This window comes from Mustela putorius, unplaced genomic scaffold, assembly GCF_011764305.1.
Source record: "Mustela putorius furo isolate JIRA1106 unplaced genomic scaffold, ASM1176430v1.1 tig00000095_pilon_pilon_pilon, whole genome shotgun sequence".
In the NCBI taxonomy this organism is placed as follows: domain Eukaryota; kingdom Metazoa; phylum Chordata; class Mammalia; order Carnivora; family Mustelidae; genus Mustela; species Mustela putorius.
The window spans coordinates 40,681,650-40,698,943 of NW_025421280.1; the positions used below are offsets into that span (position 1 = coordinate 40,681,650).

A 17,294-nucleotide genomic window follows, 5' to 3' on the forward strand; every position below is an offset into this window, starting at 1 on the left:
CTTGCTCTGATTTATGGTTCCTTGGGGGCTCCTGGGCTGTGAACTTGCTTTTTAATTGTCCATCTGTGGCCTCCTGGCCACCTGCATCCTGGACCGGGGACCCCAATACTGTGGCCTCCTTCCATGGTCCCTAAGTGCCCCCAGTATTGGGCCCGGAGGCCACAAGGGCCCGCAGAGGAGGGAAGGGCCCAGACTGACCGCATACAGGAGAGGTGCCCGAAGTGCCCGCTCAGGGCGCTGACCTGGTTGGGAGCGACTCATCTGTCACGTTCTCTCCTTTCTGGTTCCGCAGCTTCCATGCTCCGTTGCCCCATTCACAGCATTTATGGAGCGCCTACTGTGTACCAGGTGTGCTCTAGGCCCTGACGGCGTGGCAGTGACCAGAGAGACAGGGAGGTGCAGGGCTGAGACCAGCAAAGGCCCCGTGGCCTTCACTTGCTGTGGAAAGCAGGGGCGGTGGGGGCTTCTGGCTGTGGGACTGTAATCGAGGGACTCCAGAGGACCGCCGAAGTCAGCGTGGTCCCCGACAGCCCTGAGGGTGAGGGATGCTGGGCCTTGGGGCTTTTTCTCCAGTGGAGACGGAGAGGGGCTGTGGGGGCTGCGTCTAGGGACAGAGGCCTGACCCTGCTCCTAAGCCAAGACGGCTGCACACCTGACCAGCTCCGCCCAGGACCCCCTCCCCGTAGCGGGGCACTGAGGCAACACAAACCAGCCTTGGAGCTGGTTCGCGTCGGACCTGCATACCGATGGCTGAGGCTGGGGTGCGGTCCCCGGGGGCCTCACTGTGCTCAGTGCAGCCTCCGGAGGGAGCGGCCACCCTGCGTGGTGACCGTGGTCCCCAAGGCAGGGGTCTGTGGCTGGCGATGGACGGGGTGGTTCCTGACAGACCCGGGCCCTGCATGCAAGCCTCAGGCCATACAGGGGTGTGGAGGGAGTAGCGTGGCTGTGGGGCTCCTCTGCACATGCGCGAACACGACTCTGCACGCAGCCAGTGACAGGTCCAAGGGGCGTGTCCCCACTGTGGGCTCTGGGTCCCGGGGCTGACCAGGCAGGCCTGGCCCTGCTCCCCCGGGGGCTCCCAGCCTACAGAGGAGAGCAGACAAGAACGAGATTCCACTCGAGGCGGGTGGGCTGAGTGGCCTGGTGGCCAGGGAGGCTGAGAGAGGACATCTGACCTAGTCCGAAGGGTCCAGGGCAGACAGCCAAGCAGTGACCCATGGGAACCGTAGACCAGGCAGCGGGAAGAGCCTATGCCAAGACCCTGAGGTGGGAACAAAGCTATTTTTGTACTTATCCAACCTGACGTTTCCTTTTCTGTTAAAGCTTTGTCTTAAAGGAGTGCCTCGTGGCTCAGTCGGTTGGGAGTCTACCTTCAACTCAGGTCAGGGTCCTGGGATGGAGTCCCACATCGGGCTCTCTGCTCAGCGGGGAGCCTGCTTCCCTTGCCCTCTCTCTCTGCCTGCCTCTCTGTCCCCTTGTGATCTCTGTCTGTGAAATAAATAAATAAAATCTTTAAAAAAAATCCTTATACTAGCTAGCTAGACACACCTTAAATGTCCATAAATTGGAGAAAGGATAACCAAAATGTGACATAGCCCCACACTGGGACATCACTTGGCCGCCGGCGGCAGCGAGGCCCCCATGCACTGCCTGGGGCCGGTCCCTGAGCCCATGATGCACGGGGAGGGGACCAGACACAGGTGGCCCCACGGGGTGTGAGTCCACGCGTGTGACACGTCCCGACCAGGCTCCTCCATCGACAGGAAGGGGGCTCAGGGGGGTCGGGGACTGGGATCTGACAGATGATGGGGAGGGCGTTGCCCTTGGGGGCAGAGAGAATTCTGGATCAGAGGAGGGGCCGGCTGCACAACTTGTGGATGTGCTAACGTTTACGTGGACGGACAGTGTGGTACGGACTTATAACTCAACAACTTTTTTTAGTAAGAAAATTAAAGTCAGTGTTGGGGTCCCACCACGGTCCCCGCGCCGTGTCCCTCGGGCCCCCTCCCCTGCGGCAAGGGGAGGCCTCCTTCCTCTCTGAGCCTCCGGGTCCTCACCATGGATTGGGGGGTCCTTAGGGTCTCCCTCCACGGTGCTCAGCACAGGTGTCCCTCGGCCACCCCGCAACACTGGGCACGGCAGGTGGGGCGCACACAGAGGTCTTTGTGCGGCTCAGTGGGTTCATTAAGAGGCAGGCCCTGTCGCTGGGCTCAGCTCGGCTGAATTAATTAGCTGAGAGCCTTCCCTCCCTGCTAATTGTGCCCAGGAGGCTGCAGTCCTAGCGGGTGGCCCCAAGGGGACAAGCCTCTGAGACGATCCCTGCCCCGTTGGCCCTGCTGGGGCGAGGCTGGGGTGAAGGCCACTGGGACCCCACAGCTCCCGACACCTGCCTTTTGCAAAGCCAGAAAGGGATTGAGAGGCAACAGACCGACCCCTACCTTGGCCTGGGCAGTTAGGGAAACTGAGTCACAAAGCAGCAGAGCTTGGTGACATAGAGGTCAGAGAAGGTGGTTGGATTCTAAAGGAGCCGAGATGAAATCGGGGTTCGCCAACCCCCCCACCCCCGGCATGGAGCAGGGAGCCGGAGGCCTTGACCAGCCCTGGGGTCGCGGCTCCCCTGTGCTCCTGCGGCCGCCGGGTCTCTCCCTCCTCCTCCCAGCTGCCCCGAGGCGGGGGTGGGGTGGGGTGCGAGGGGGCTCGTTCCCATTTCTCCGCGGTGGGGGTGACTGAGGCTCCTGGAGCACAATGAAGGACAGCCGCCCGAGGAGGCTCATCCCAGCGCCTGGCCCCCAAGACCCCCGAGACGCGGCTTTGACCGGCCCCAGACATTCCTCGAAGACACCCCTCCCCGGCCCACGCCAGACGCGACCCTACACTGTGCCCCTCCTGCCCCCCAGTCAGGGTCAGTGGCCCCAAACACACAGGCACACCCTTGAGGTTTATGCTCGTTTTATTATAAAAAAATACAGAATCCAAAGTTGATCGTATCGGAAGGGGAAGCCTGCGCCGCCAGCTCCCGGCGGAGCCGCGCCGCCCGCAGAAGCCGGTGGCGTCCCGGGGCCGCGCTGTGTAGGTACGTATAATATATAGAAAACACAGATCAGGAAAGGCGGGTAGAAATATGAAATCCGTATAAATGCCGTTTGCTTCCTGAAAGGGTCCCGAGTCTCTTTCTGAGTGTGGCCCCCGCATTCTGCGTTGTCCTGTTTTCTCTTATAAACGTAGTTCCTAGCGCCGGGGGAGGGGCTCCGACGATCCAGCTTACTGCGAAGGCGGCTTCTACTCTAAAAGGTCCCCCCACCCCTGGCCAAACAGAAGTGCCCCCTCCCAGGAAGGGGTAAGAGAAGAAGAAACTCTCCAGGCCGTCCTTAGGAACACAGTAGAAATAAGTCACAGTATAGTTGCCGGGTCTATTTACAGAAAGGTCCTGTCTTCTCGGCCTGGGGGGGCGCTCGGTGAGGCTGCGGGGGGAGGGGGCCCAAGCGGTTCTAAGCCTCAGAGGCTGTGACTCTTGAAGAGGCCCCCAGTGGCACAGCCCAGATTTCCACTCTGGGCAGGGGTCACCAGGAGCGAGGGTGGGGCAGGGGACGGGCTCTGAGGCGGGTCTGGTTCCTGGACCAGGACCTGCCGGCGGTCGCCACTCACCCCTACGGTCTCAGACCGGCCTGTTCCAGGGCTCGCGGGTGGTCCAGGGTGGGCTCCAGCCCAGACCCAACAGATGGAGTGACCAGACCAGGGGTCTCCAGACCTGTGCCCCAGGGGACTAGGGACCACCCCAACCCCCGTCCACTGTTTCCTTCCCAAAGTCACCGGCAACAGCAAGGAATAAATTAAATTAAAAACTCAAGTCTTTCGGATTCCACCATAAAAGAAAAGCACTGCTGAGAGCTTCTTGGCTTCTCCGGGACTCTAGAAGAGCCCGCCTGTCCAGGCGCCGGCCAGCTACCGGGCCTCTCAGGCCTCGGGGTCTTTAGCCACACACCCCCGGGGCTGGTCGTGGGGCGGCGGACAGCCCCCAGCCTGGCAGGGGCAGCACCAGTCGTGGGAGAATCGGAGTCTGTCTCTGGTCTCTAGGCCGGGCCGTCCAGGCGGGCCGGGACTAGGAGCCCAGGAGGGTCCACAGCACGGGCACGGCGCCTAGGACGAGCCGGCAGCTCCCCAAGCCGCTGCAGGAGTTGTTGCTGGTGAAGATGGGCTCAGGGGCCTCGTACAGGGTCTCGTCTGGAGGGACACGGAGGCAGAACGGTCATCAGGAGGCCCCGCCCCCCCGCCCCCTCCCTAACCAGCTGCACCCCCACACCAGGGCTGATCAGCCTCAGCTGTGCCCGCCCCCCCACCCCGGCTGGGGCGCTTCTGACCGTCTTCACTGGGCAAAGCACAGAAAACAACAGGTGCCAAACCGTGTGTGTCCGGCACCTGGGGGACATCACAAGGGACTGTGGAGCCCCTCCTCTTTGGATGTGGCTCTGATGGTTCAAGAGTCCAGGACATGGGCCCTTTAGGTCTATCTCAGGAAACGCCGCTGATGCTCACTCTTGGGGGAACAGGGCTCTTGGCCTCAGCACAGGGCCAGGTCCTGACCTGTACTCCTGAGGGTCTGAAACGCTGTCCTCATTTACAGATGGGGAAACTGAGGCTTGGGCAGGGGCTGGTGCAGCCATCGCTGAGGTCACGGGACTCCCAGGGCTGTGCTCCGAGCCCTCTGGCCCTGCTGACCACAGAGCGGGTTCTGTGGGTTTGGGACACAAGGGTGGGGGACTGAACCGTGCACGGTGCCCTGAGGACTTACTAGTCGGCCGGACATAAACCTTCAGCCTCAGGCAGGGCCGGTCCACAGCATTGGGAGGCGTGGCAGCTGGAAGAAAGGGAGCGGGGGACTGGTGGAGCAGGGGACCTCCTGGGGCCGCGTCTCATCTCCCACACTGGCCGCTCAACCCCCCCCCCAGGGCTGCGGGAGGCGTCCCCCGTAAAACTCCTGACCATACATCAAAGCCCCAGACACGACGCCCTCTATTTCCCAGAAGGCCTCCTGTGTACCCCCCTGCCCCTCCCTTTACTGAACCCGGACCCCAGAGAATGGAGGTGTCTGTCCGGTTCCATCTCACCCCACGGCAGCACAGGGAAAGGTTCAAAGGTGATGAACAAAAATGCGTTTGTTTTGAATGGGTCAAAAAAAAAATATCAGTATAACCAAATGATTGATCTGGGATCAGATACCTGTTCTCTGGTGCCTGTGGGCAAGTCACCCCCTATCTGGGCCTCATCTGTCACACAGTACGTGCTTTGGAAATGATGGCCTCCATCTGGGAGCCAACAGAAGCCGGTAACCCCTGGGACAGAGGCTGCACTCCCACCTCCCCCCGAGAGGGACCCACGCTGCTGGAGGTCACGCGGAGGCAGACGCATGGTCGGGCCTCGTGCCATTTTTGCTCCCTGCTTCTTGGCTCACACCAGAGTACTCCGCGGGGGACGGGGGTAGCACCTGGCCTCAGCAGAGTCACCACGGAGGGGGACTTGGGGCCCAGGACAGGGAGGGGGAAGGAGGCCCAGAGGCCAGTGAGGGCCGGTGGGATTCACACATGGGAAGTCTGTTCACGCACACGGACAGCCAGGCCCGCCGCCTGTCCCCCGGTGGCTGCCTCCTCCGCCCTCCCCCCCCAGAAGCCCCTTGTGCTGGGAGATGAAGATAAAAAAGCATGTAATAAAAATAACATTCGTCATAGAGATAGAACGAATAATTACAATAATTATCTTTATGAAACTCCCGTCCTGGAAAGAAAAATGTAATTTTTCTTATGTTATGAGGACTTAATTTAAACACCTTCTTCCCCCCTTACTCCACCCGCTTTTTCCTTGAATTAAAAGGAAAAAATCCAAATAGAGCAGAAAGGAAGAATGAGGCTTGTACAGTTTGATTTGACGCAGCGGGAACCAGGGCGGCGAGGGGCGGCCTCTCCCCACAGCCTGGGGGCAGAGCCCGCTCCCCTCCTGGCTCCCCAGAGGACCCAAGATGCTGAGCAATGGGGACCCCCACGGCACCTTGGTGCTTCAGTGCCTGCCCAGAGGCCGGGTGACAAGGTGGGCACCCAGAGGCTCCCATGTTGGTGGGGCGTGACGCCCAGACCCCAGGATCCTGGCTAAGGTCCGTGGAGAAGAGCACAGCACAAACTGGACCCAAACCCGGGCTCAGCTCTGCTGTGTTCCCGCCTCCCCAGACCCCACCACCCGGACTTTAAGGGGAAGCACACACTGGCCCCCTGGAACGCCCCCCAGGGGCAGCAGAGCCAGGGCAGCCCACCCTCTGCCCCAGTGTGGGGCTGTGCGTGCCTGAGGGTCCCAAGCCTTGAAAAGCAGCTTCCAAGGTCCTTGGGGAATCTTGGCCAAAGGTGGGCCAGATGGGAGACTGGGGCGGGGGCTGGGGGAGCACCTGGGCAATACCTGCCCAAGCCAGGCGGTGGGGCAGAACACAGGCTCTGTCCTCTCACTGGCTTTGACCATGCTTCCCTGCCCCACCAGATTCCCTGTGCCCGTGTCCCTCACTGCAATGGCAGGGAGCACCCCTGGTCTCAGTATTGGACAAGCCCATGGTGGCCTGGTCCAGCGACTGAGGTCCCAGAAGGGAAGCTGTGGATTTGGACTTTCATGGCCCCTCTGAGCCTCAGTTTCCCCATCTGCAAAATGGGGACCCTTGACAGGCCTCTGGGGCTTGCTGGAAGGATACCATTCAAGAGCTTGAGCCCTCGGAGACTAAGGCCAGGGTGGGAGGAGGGGCCCAAGAGGACAGTCCCCCCAGACCCCATCCCCCTGGGACGGGCCTCTGCCTCCAGCACGCGCGCATAAGCTCCACGCCCCCCCCACCCCCCGCACTGACTCAGCTCCCCGCCCCCCCCCTGCGCACTCACGGATGTAGCGACCCCACGCGCCCCCCCGCACTGATCCGCACTGACCGGCCCTCCCCCCCCCCGCACCCCCGCCCCGCCCCCTCCCCCCTCCCCCCCGCCCCGCCCCGCCCCGCCCCGGCCCGGCCGGGCCCGCCCCGCACTCACAGATGTATTGACCCCACGCGCCCACCCGCACTGATCCGCACTGACCGGCCCACCCCCCCGCACCCCCGCCCCGCCCCCTCGCCCCCCGCACCCCCGCCCCGCACCCCCCCCAGCCCCGGCCCGGCCCGCCCCGCCCCGCACTCACAGATGTAGTAGTACTCGTGGCCCGGCCGGAACTCGAAGCCCAGCGAGAAGGGCGTGAAGAGCTGGAACTTCTCCGAGAACTTGAGCGGCCCCCCGGGCGCCGCCGGCCGGTTGCACTCCCAGCGCTTGAAGCCGCGCTGCCGGTGGTCGCAGGACGCGTGGCCCTCGCCGTTGACCATGTACAGCACGTAGTGCTCCATGCGCTCGGCCGGCGGCAGCGGCGCCCCGTAGTGCGGGCAGTAGATGTCCAGGTAGTCGTTGATGCTCACCTCCACGGTGTAGCCGCCGCCGTCGTCCGCCGCGCCCGCGTGGAACCTGCGGCCCCGCGGTCCGCGCGCCGGGGCCGGTCGGGGGAGGGGGGGGGCCGGAGGGGGGCCGGGTCAGTGCGGGGGGGGGGGGGCGCCGGGGGCGCGGGGAGAAGTTCCAGGGCTCGAGCCCACGGGCCCACCCCCCACCCCCAGGCCACCGCGGGCGCCCTGGGGTCCGGGCTCGCCCTGGCCTCCCGCCCGCCTGCTTGGGGGGTTGGGGCGGTCGCCGGGCCGGCTGGGTGACCGCAGGCCGCCGGGCAGGGCGGCGCCGCTAGGACCCCCTCTCCCGCCGCCCCCCCCAGGACATCTGGGCCGGTCTGTGGCAAGCGGGGCTGGTGCAAGCTGTTTCCCCCGTCATGAAGTCTCCAGAAAAACGCTGCTGCCTGACCCCACGCCCCCTCCTCCAGGAAGCTCCCCACACTGCCCCCCACAAGCAGCCCCTTTAGCTTTCCTTCTGCAGATCTGGCTGCCAAGAAGGTACCGGCTGGGGGCGCCTGGGGGGCTCAGTGGTGAAGCCTCTGTCTTCGGCTCAGGTCATGATCTCGGGGTCCTGGGATGGAGTCCTACATGGGGGGCTCAGCGGGGAGCCTGCTTCCTCCCCTCTGCCTGCCTTTCTGCCTACTTGTGACCTCTGTCTGTCCAATCAATAAATAAAATCTTAAAAAAAGAAGAAGAAGAATGTGGTACAGGGTGGTGTGGGGACACAAGCTGGGTGTTGTGGGCCCCGGGGGCTAGTTCTGACTCCTCTCCTAACCTCAGTGCCCCGTGAAGGACGCCCCCTCCCAGCTCAGATGTGCTCTGGGTTGGACCGCCCAGCCCCAACTCTTGCAGTCCCTTGTGACCCTAGCAAGTCCAAGATCCTCCCTCCAGAGCCCCTAGAATTTGGCCACTGTCCCCTCCAACCTCTTGGTCGCAGCAGCGGCTGCCCCCACCCGACACCTCTGCCCCTCAGCCCTACTTCCCAGCCTTTGCTCTGGAGCTCCCCCTGTCATGCAGCCTGCACCCCTTCCTTGGGGAGCCTCCCCACCCCAAGCCAGTCAGCTGAGAGGAACAGGAAGCCCCCCCATACCTCACTGCCTCAGGCTAGAGTGCCAGGAGCCCTTAGATCTCCCTGCTGTGGTCCCCTGGGTCCCTGTCATGTGAGGTGGGACAAGGGGGCCTCCGGAGAGGAGATTAGCACATAAAAGGCCCAAGCAGGGGAGGGTTGGGACGCAGGCTCCCCCGCTGCCCCTTATCCCTCTCCGCCCAGGCTTGGACGCTGAGCCCCAGTGAGGCCCACGGCAGGGATGGCCTGGTGGCTTGGACTCCAGCTCTGCCGTGCGGGCCGCCCCAGTGCAGGGGACAGGGGAGCAGCGGTGTGGCCCCCAAGCCGGGCGTGCTGATAGGCACAGCGGGCCCCTGGGGGGTGGCTGGATTCTCAGAGCACCCTGCGGTCCCTGCGACTGCACTGGGTCGGGGAGAGGGCTCCTAGGGCTCCAGCGGTGGGAGTGAGGGGAGCAGGAGACCTTGCTCACTTGTGCCTCAGTTTCCCAGTCTGCACAAGCATCTCATGGTGATTTCAAGTCTGTGGCTGAGACGGAGGCTCCAGGAATTCCTGGTCAGAGCGTGGGAGGGAGCAGGCTCGTCACCAACCCCTTCCGTGCCCTTGGGGATGTGCCCCAATGAGGAGTTCAGCCCCCCCCCCCCGCCCCCGACAGAGGTGGGCTGGCGGTTACAGACTCGGGGCATGGAGCCGGGAGACTCGGGAAGTGGGGTCTGGTGGGGGCGGCAGAGTTCTGATCAGGCACAAGCCGGCACCCAGCTCGGCCTTGTGGTTCCTTCGTAAAGCCTCCGTTTCCAACTCTGTGCAGTGGGGACGGTCTTTGAGGCTGATGGGGGGGATCCCAGGCATGTCCACTGTGGACCCTGCACAGAGGTGGAGCCGCCCTGGGTCAGGGTCAGGCCGTGGCAGGGTGGACCCGGGAGGACTGCCCTCAACCGGTCAAGCACGGCTGTCTCGCGGGCGGGGTCTGTTCTCCAGCTGCTGGGGCCCGACCGATGCAGAAGCCCCCGCAGGCTTTTTCAGACCTCACTGCTGCTCCTTCCCAGCCCACCGGAAGCCCCACGGATCCGCCAGTCAACGAGGGCCGCGTGCCTGGTGGGACTGCCCGTGCCCAGCCCCGCAGGAGAGGTGGAGATACAGACACCACAGCGGGGGGGGGGGGGGTTTGCCCGGCAGGGCGGGTAGGGCCGAGCTGCCGTGCTGCCATCCTGGCCCTGGCCCCCTCTGGGCCTCAGTTTCCCTCTCCTCCCCGACATCAGGCAGGGATTGCACACTCAGCCTGCAGAGGACAGCGTAGCTCTCTGGGGGGCCCTTCCTAGGAGGGAGGGCTGCGCAAGCCTCAGCAGCTCTCCCCACTCCGCCCCTGCCCGTGCTTCTCCCACAATGTCTGCCTTCCTCCCCTGCACTGGACCAACGTCCTTGCCCTCTCCCGTTTCGTCGTCCAAAAAACGTCCGAAGCGGAGGCTGCTTGCCTGGTTCAGAGGCTGGATGCGTGGGCCCCACCAGGCAGCCTGGGACCCTGGCCTCCCAAAATCCAGGGCTCGCTCTTCTGAATGTAAATCAGACCCTGTTGTCCACTGGCTCACAGCTCCACGTCGCTCAGAATAAACCCCGAATAAACAGCTCTCCTAGGTCACAAGGTCCAAAGGCCCCACCGTCCCCACCCTGGTTGCCCTGTGATTGCTCCCAGCTCACTCCCTTCTAGCCACACCCACCTTCCGGCTGGCCCTGTCCTGACCCCAGGGCCTTTGCACACGCTGTCCCCACTGCCTGCGCCTTCCACCTCATCACATATTCCATTTCAACGTCATCACGCTTTTTACCATCATGCAGTCTGCCCTCCTGGGCCATGGGGGTCAGCCTCCCCCTCCACCCCACCCCTCCGTGCCCGCACAGGTTGTGTACACAGCATCTTGACACATGTTCACTGACCAAACGAAGGCCCGAGACTCAAGGTTTTTGAGGGGCTAGAGTGGTAAGAAGCAGACCCACCCCAGGCAGGTGGGTCCCAGAACCACCCCCACCCAGCCTCTGGCTGCCTAAGTGGACCATTTATTTCCACCCCCCCCCCCACCCCGGCTCTAAAATAGCGATGGCCTTGCTGTGTTGGCATTCTGGGTTCCAAGTTGGCGGGCAAACCAGGGGCGGGCGCCTGGCCCCTGCTCAGGGTGGCGCCTGGGCGGGGGAGGGGCCCAACCCCAAAACCAAGCCGGTGGGAGCAAGACAAAGCTTTCATTCTCTCCATTAGTGCAGAAGCATGATGGGCAAGTGCTCTGCGGGAACAGCCCCGATCTTCTCACTAAGGGGTTAATGACTGCCGCGGGATGGGTTCCCAGACAGGGCTCCTGGGGCTTTCAGACCTGCACCAACCCCTCCCCTGCGGCACCTTCACCTGCTCCTGCTCAGCCTGCCCGCTCCACCAGCGCTGTGCACTCCTCCAGGCAGCCCTCCCGGCCCCTGGTGGGCCCAACCCTGCCCCCCTCTGCCAACCACGGGCCTGCAGCTAATTAGTTTCAATCGGGCCATTGTCAAGTCATTAGACACTAATAGCAAAGCAACTAATTAGGAGTCTCACCCAAGATGGGAGCGGGGGCAGGGAGGGCCGCACCGCCTCCCCAGACCAGAAATTGAGGCAGGGGTGCGGCGGGCAGGACAGCAAGGTCCTGTGCACCCCTGCTGCACGCGGGACCGTCTCCCTGGTCTGAGCCCAGTCACAGCTGCCAGCGAAGGGGCCGACAGAGGCCTGTCCGGTGTCCTGAGTGGGCAGCAGGGCCGAGGCCCAGGCTGGGGCAGGGCCAGCCCCTCTCCCGACTCCCAGCGGGGGGGTCCCCTGACCTCAGCACCCACCCCTAGCTTTCCGAGGGCAGAAGGACATCTCCCCCTTCTGAGACCTGGCCGCCTTCCTCCTGGCACTGGGGCGCTCAGTGGGGCCTCCGAGAGACTGGGGCCCCGAGGGGACGCAGGGTCAGCCCAGGAAAGGCTGAGTATGGCCTCCCAGGTGCTGGGACAACCGGAAGCGAGAGGTAGAACAATGAGGCAGGGTGGGCACAAGACATGGGGGCGGGGAGCCACACGACCAGCCCCGCCTCCAGGTCTGGGTCTCAAGCAGGCCGCAGCCCAGGGGGAAGCCGGTCTCGGACACCCCCTGCCCCCCAGGGTGCTCCAGACATGCCTGCCTCTAGGAAGGGGGTCAGCGGACGGGGCCATGGATGAGTCCCTCCCTCCCGGCACATAACAGAGTGGGCAGGTCACAAGGGGGGCAGGGCTGCGGCGGGGGGGGGGCGCGGAGCTGAGGGGACAACCAGGCTCACGTGGTGGACGGAGCCCGACGAAGCCACGGTCCCCAGGTCCGGCTGGAAGACCGAGACGCGGCGGCTGAGCCCTCCGCCCTGCCGGACAAGAGTGCAGGCCTGGGGCGAGACCCCGGCCAGGGCGGGCCGGCCAGAGTTCAAAATCTGGCCAAGGTTAAGACCCCGGCCGCGTCTGTGCTGAGATGCACCTGGCTTTCCGCTGTGTGGGGGCAGGAAGGTGGCTGTGCCCTTCCCCTGGCACGGCGGATGGCATCGAGGGGCAGGGGACCCGGCCAAGCCTTGCTTTGGATCCAGCTCCAGAAGAGAAAATCCCCCCAAAGCCACACCAGGGGGCAAGGCTGGCTGTGTCCCCGCTGCCTAAGGAGGGGGAAGGGGCGTGGGGGGTGTCACGGGGAAAACACGGGTCCAGCTTAGGGGTTGTGGGATGGGCCCCAGAGACTCGGCCTCCCGGACCGCCGTTAGTGCACCTGCTGTCCCAAGACCCAGCTCCGGCCATGGTCCTGAGGACCCCGCAGGGACGTCCGCTGGGGGGCCCGGGTCGGCGCCCCCAGGCAGACGGAGGCTCCAGGCTGCTGCGCATACAGTGTGTCCCGGGGCCTTGGCCACGAGCCTCGTTCGTCACCTGCACGCGGATGCTGCCCACCGCGGTCCACCGTCGGGGGGCGGAGGCGGGGGACACAGAGGACCCTTCGCCCGTCCCCCGGCAGGTGGGGCTGTCGCAGTGCGGGCCGCCCCACCACGGACCTGGTCGCAGACCCCACCGAGGACCCCGCCGCCGACCTCTCCGCAGACCCCGCCGCCGACCCCGTCACAGACCCCCTGGCGGACCCCGTCCCGCTTCCCTGCTCCTCACCCGCTCTCAGGGCAACAGTCGCTGTCACTATGAACGCGGGGCCGAGCCCAGAGGCCCCCGTGTTTGGCCGGCAGGAGCTGCTTGGGTTTCCCTCTGAGCCCCCAGGGTCACGGCCTCGGCCAGCCCAGCCCCTGGGCCCCGCGCGCGGGCTGCGTGCCGCACCGGCCCATCCACTCCACAGAGGAGAGGGGAGGCTCCCAGCAGCCCCGCCTGCCTCCGGCTCCCTGGGGTTCCCCACGGCACCCCCAGCCCCACGGGGCCCCGCTCGCCAAGCCCTGAACCTGAACGCCAGGCACGCTGACCTCTCTCAAACAAAACAGAAAACCCTCCATGGCAAACCACAGCATCCACCGGTGGAAGCCGCTCCTCCCTGGAGGCCCGGGCGAGGCTGCGGGGCCGAGGGCCCAGGGACGCCCGGCACCTGCACCCTGGAGAAGACGCTTCTCAGTCGCCACGCTCCTGTCTGCAGCCTCCCCATGCAGAAGCACCCCGACCCCACTCAGAGGCACATGCGGCCTTCAGTGTGCCCGACCTGCTTGGGGAGGTCGCAGCCCCCAGCCCCTCAGGAGGCCGGTCTCCATCAGGTGGGGCCTCTTGGGGGTAGGGGCTCCCTGCACGACGCCAGCCCTGGGCCTCCACGGCCCCTCGCAGCACAGGCAGCCTGGGGCCCCCCACACCCACCCTGGGGAGGACACAGCCAGCTCCTGCGGGACAGAGGGGCCGCTGCGGGGACAGCAAGCTCCGCCGCCTCGGTGTGGACGGTCAGACCCCTCCACGGAGGCTCCGGGACGGCCAGGCCAGGCTGCGCACACAGACACACGTGTGCAGACATGTGCTCCACACCCAGCCACACCAGACACATGTGTGCGCCCCCCACGGTCCCGCAAGAGACCCACGTGCCCCCAGAGACCACATACATCCCACATGCAGATACGCATGCAAACATGCCAGAGCTGGGCGCTGTGCACACGGACCACATGCGTCATCCTGCTGCACACGCAGACCCGCCCCTCCTGGGCCCCTGGGACCCCGGTGTGTCCTGGACGAAAACCCGCACCCGCACCCAGACACGCGGCCCGAGACCGGGAGGTGCATGGAAGCTTCCCGGCGTGGCACACCAGCCCCGCGGGAGGGCGGCTGGCCCAGGACCCCTGGCCCCGACACCCAGCGGCCAGCCCAGGGGCGACCAGGAGGGGCCGGCCGGACAGACGGCTGGACAGCCAACCCAGGGGGGTGCCAGGGCCTGGTGACCGGCTGGACCGCAGGGCCCCACCCTACCACGGCCGAGCCGCGGGGTGCGGGGGGCCGTCCGCTGCCGCGTGAGCGCAGGGAACGCGCCGCGCACGGCAGGAGAATGTCATTTGGGACGCGGAGCCACATCCCTGTACCTGGTGCGGGTGTGAGGCCCAGCCGGGCGAGGGTGGCCGGCCTCCCCACAGCACTGCCCGTGCCTGGCTGTGCCCGCTCCCCTCTGAGCACACCTGTCCCTCCGGCTCCTCCACTGACCGCCCGACCCCCACTCCAGTATGCCCAGCCCTCATCCTGACTCCCTTCCTTGCCCGCCTTTTGTGCGTGCCCCCCTCTCTCTCAGGCACGGCCCCCCACCCTGGCCTTGCGCTTCCTCACCTCCACCTGCCTCCGCTGCCTGCAGCCCAGCCAGGCCTGTGTCTCGCGTCCCTCCCCGTGGGGCCGTCTCCCGCTGCAGGCTCGCTGACCCTGATCTCTGCTCTGGGCCGTGTCCCTGGGATTTGTGCCTTCGGGAGATCTCCTTCTGGGTGCCCTCGGACCCGAGGCCCAACAACACCCCTCCTCCTGTGTCCGACACACACCCTGTCACTGGCCACGGGTTCCAGGCCAGCCACCCCCGGACAGCAGGCCTCCTCCTAGGGGGTCCCTAGACCATCGAGGCCTTTGGTCAGCCTGTCGGAGTGGGGGCTGTCGGGTTCGCCACAGACGGTGTCCGAGCGGCCGGGCAGAGCCAGGCTCCAGGGTGGCCTCCAACCCCCCGCTGGGATCCTGCCTGCAGCGCCCCGTGGCAGGTGGGGCAGCCCTGAACACTCCCTTCCGTCCCCATCTGAGGCTCCTCATGTGTTTGGTGTTTGCTAGAACAAAGGACAGGCTATGCCTGGGACGGAGATTCCAAAGCTGAAACCGAAAACTTGGGCCGGGGAAGCCCTGCCCGCTGGGGTCCCCCCCTGCCCACTGGGCTCCCCCGCTCAGCCGCAGGGAAGAGCCTTAATCAAACCCACATGTAACTGGCGGGGCCGGCGGCTCAGGGAACCCGCTCCGTGGTGGCCTGGCTGTCCCTCTGCAGCCCGGGGTCTCTGCCCTCCGCCCCAGGGCCCAACCCCACAGCTGGACAACTGAGGGGGTGTCTGGGTGCGCTCCCTGCCCCCCACAGCAGGACACTGGCTCCCCTTGTCCCAGGGTCTGCCTCAAAGACAGCCCTTTATGCAACTTTCTGCCCGAGGATGGAGAACGCCAGGGGACAGGACCGGGATGGCAGGGACAGTGGGCTCTGGAGGGTGTCTGCCGGCACTCGAAGCAGAGCAAAGTGACCAGTGGCCCAGGGACAGGAAGCGGGAGGCTGGCCTCCCCGGCTCCTATGCGCAGCCCAGCCAGCCATGGGAACACAGTGTAGCCAGGAGTGCTGGGGCTGACCCCAAAGCCGTAGGAGCTCCAAGCCCATCTCCCATGGGACCCCCAGTGCACTCCAGCCTCCGAGAGCCAGAGATGGCCCAGAGGCTTCAGCTGATGTCCAGGACATGGTCAGTCACCAGCAAACTTTTCCAACCCTGACTGCAAGGGACTTCTGCTGCCCCCAATATTGCACTTAGCACTAGACACCGAGGAGGATGTGCAGGACACCTCAGCCGGCCACAGCAGGCTGGACACGAGGTCACCTGGGTCCCCACCGCAGCTCGGCTCCCCTCACCGTGACCTTGAGCCAGCCACTGAGCCACTCTGTGCCTCGGTTTCCCCACCAGCACCAGGCGGATGGGAGAGGATGCTGCTGGGTCCGACTCCCAGACTGCGGCCGAACCCCATCAGCCTCAGTCTCCCCATCTCTACAAAGCTGGGACCAGGGACCCCCTGGAGTGAAGGCAGTTAGGGGCTGGCCGGGAGGAATACATTAACTTCCCCAAGTTCACGTGGGGACCCACAGCAGGACGCACCCACGGGCCCCTCGCCCTGGGGGCCACGGTGCCCCATGTGGCACAGTTCAGCGACAAGGTTCCCCGGGGATCTCCTCCAACTATGACGCCGGCAGGGGCCCCCCGGAGAGGCCCCAGGATGGGGGACCCCCGAGTCCCGGGAAGGAACTCGGGCCGGAGCAGCTCCTGAGGGTGCCGCAGCGGGGGGGGGGGTGTCCCCCAACTCCGGGGCCAGCGGCGCTCGGGGCGTGCAGGGCGTCCGGTGGGGCGCGCGGGGGGTGGTGGGGATGCATGCGGAGCGGGAGTCCCCCGGACTCCGGGGCGCCGGAACTCCCCGGGGGCTGGCGCGCGGGACCCGGCGCCCCCACTCCCGAGGCGCAGCGCGCGGGGGGCCGCCCCGAGTCGGGGCGGGGAGGCCGGGCCGGGGCGGCGGGAGGGTCGGGCGGCGGCGGGGAGCGGGGGGGGGGCCCGGGGCGCCGGCGCCGCCTCCCCGCGCGCGGCCGCGCTCACCTGGGGTTGCTGCGGTTCCAGTAGACGGCGTAGCGGTCCGAGTTGGCGCGGGCGGCGTCCTCGGCGCGCGCGGAGGGCGGCGGCGGCAGCGGCAGCAGCAGCAGCAGCAGCGGCAGCAGCGGGCGCTGCGCGGGCGCCATGGCCCCGGTCCGGCCGCCCCGCGCTCGCCTGGCCGCCGCCTGCCAGCCGTCTCCGCCTCCTCCGCCGCCGCCGAGCGGGCGGGCGCGGGGCGGGCGCGGGGCGGGCGGGAGGAGGGCGCGCCGGCGCTTGGAGATCCGCGGCCGCCCTCGCCGGGGCGCGCGCGACCTCGGGCGCCGAGAAGGCAGGCGGCGGCGGGCGAGGCGCCGGGGTCGCCCCGGGCGCCGGCCCCGGCCGCGCGGACTCTCGCAGCGCGGGCCGCCGCCGCCGCCGCAGCCGCTGGGGAGGGGCCGGGGCTCCGGCCTTTGTCCCGCCCGAGCGCCGGGAGGGCCGCGGGCGCCCCCTCCTGCCGCGCCCCGGCCACGCGGGGGGCTGAGCGCGGGGGTGAGGGTTGCGGGGGGCCTCCGGGCTCCTGCCTCCTGCGCGCCCGCCAGCCTGGCCGAACCGGGCCGGGCCGGTCCCCGGCGGGGCTGCGGGCACCCCCCCGCCCCCGCCCCAACCCCGCCGGGGTCCTGCCTCGGAGAGGCCGGACTCGGACTCGGAATGGGCCCGCCTCGTGCCACCCCCGTCCTCATGATCATTCTCACTAGGACCTGGCCCAGGGTCCCCGAGTTCCTGTCAGTCGGGCCACCAAGGCAGTCTGCAGAGCCTGGCCGCTGGCGAGGGGCAGGAGGCCCAGGGAGGATTCACCCATCTCCCCTCGGTCATTAAACCCAGACCCCATAAACTCCCTGCTCCCCCGAAGTCCAAAGTCCTGGACCACCAAAGCTACTGCCCTGGAGTAGCC

General features: G+C 66.4%; 1 protein-coding gene across 1 annotated transcript; it reads right to left on the bottom strand.

Moving 5' to 3' along the window:
- Positions 1 to 2,932: 2,932 nt before the first annotated feature.
- Positions 2,933 to 16,552, bottom strand: EFNA2 (ephrin A2). Its single transcript, XM_045087860.1, has 4 exons — positions 16,370 to 16,552; positions 7,192 to 7,505; positions 4,790 to 4,855; positions 2,933 to 4,221 (listed from the first exon to the last, which is right to left on the bottom strand). Exons 1-4 carry the CDS (start codon positions 16,507 to 16,509, stop codon positions 4,100 to 4,102), a joined length of 642 nt encoding a protein of 213 aa, XP_044943795.1. The 5' UTR covers positions 16,510 to 16,552; the 3' UTR covers positions 2,933 to 4,099.
- Between the last annotated feature and the right edge of the window lie 742 nt (positions 16,553 to 17,294).

Coding starts and splice junctions, on each gene's coding strand:
- EFNA2 (XM_045087860.1), bottom strand. CDS start 16,509: ATGGCGCCCGCGCAGCGCCCGCTGCTGCCGCTGCTGCTGCTGCTGCTG. Junction 4,856..7,191: donor CCACGAGTACTACTACATCT/GTGAGTGCGGGG, acceptor CCTTTCTTCCAG/CTGCCACGCCTCCCAATGCT. Junction 4,222..4,789: donor GGTTTATGTCCGGCCGACTA/GTAAGTCCTCAG, acceptor GTGTCCCTCCAG/ACGAGACCCTGTACGAGGCC.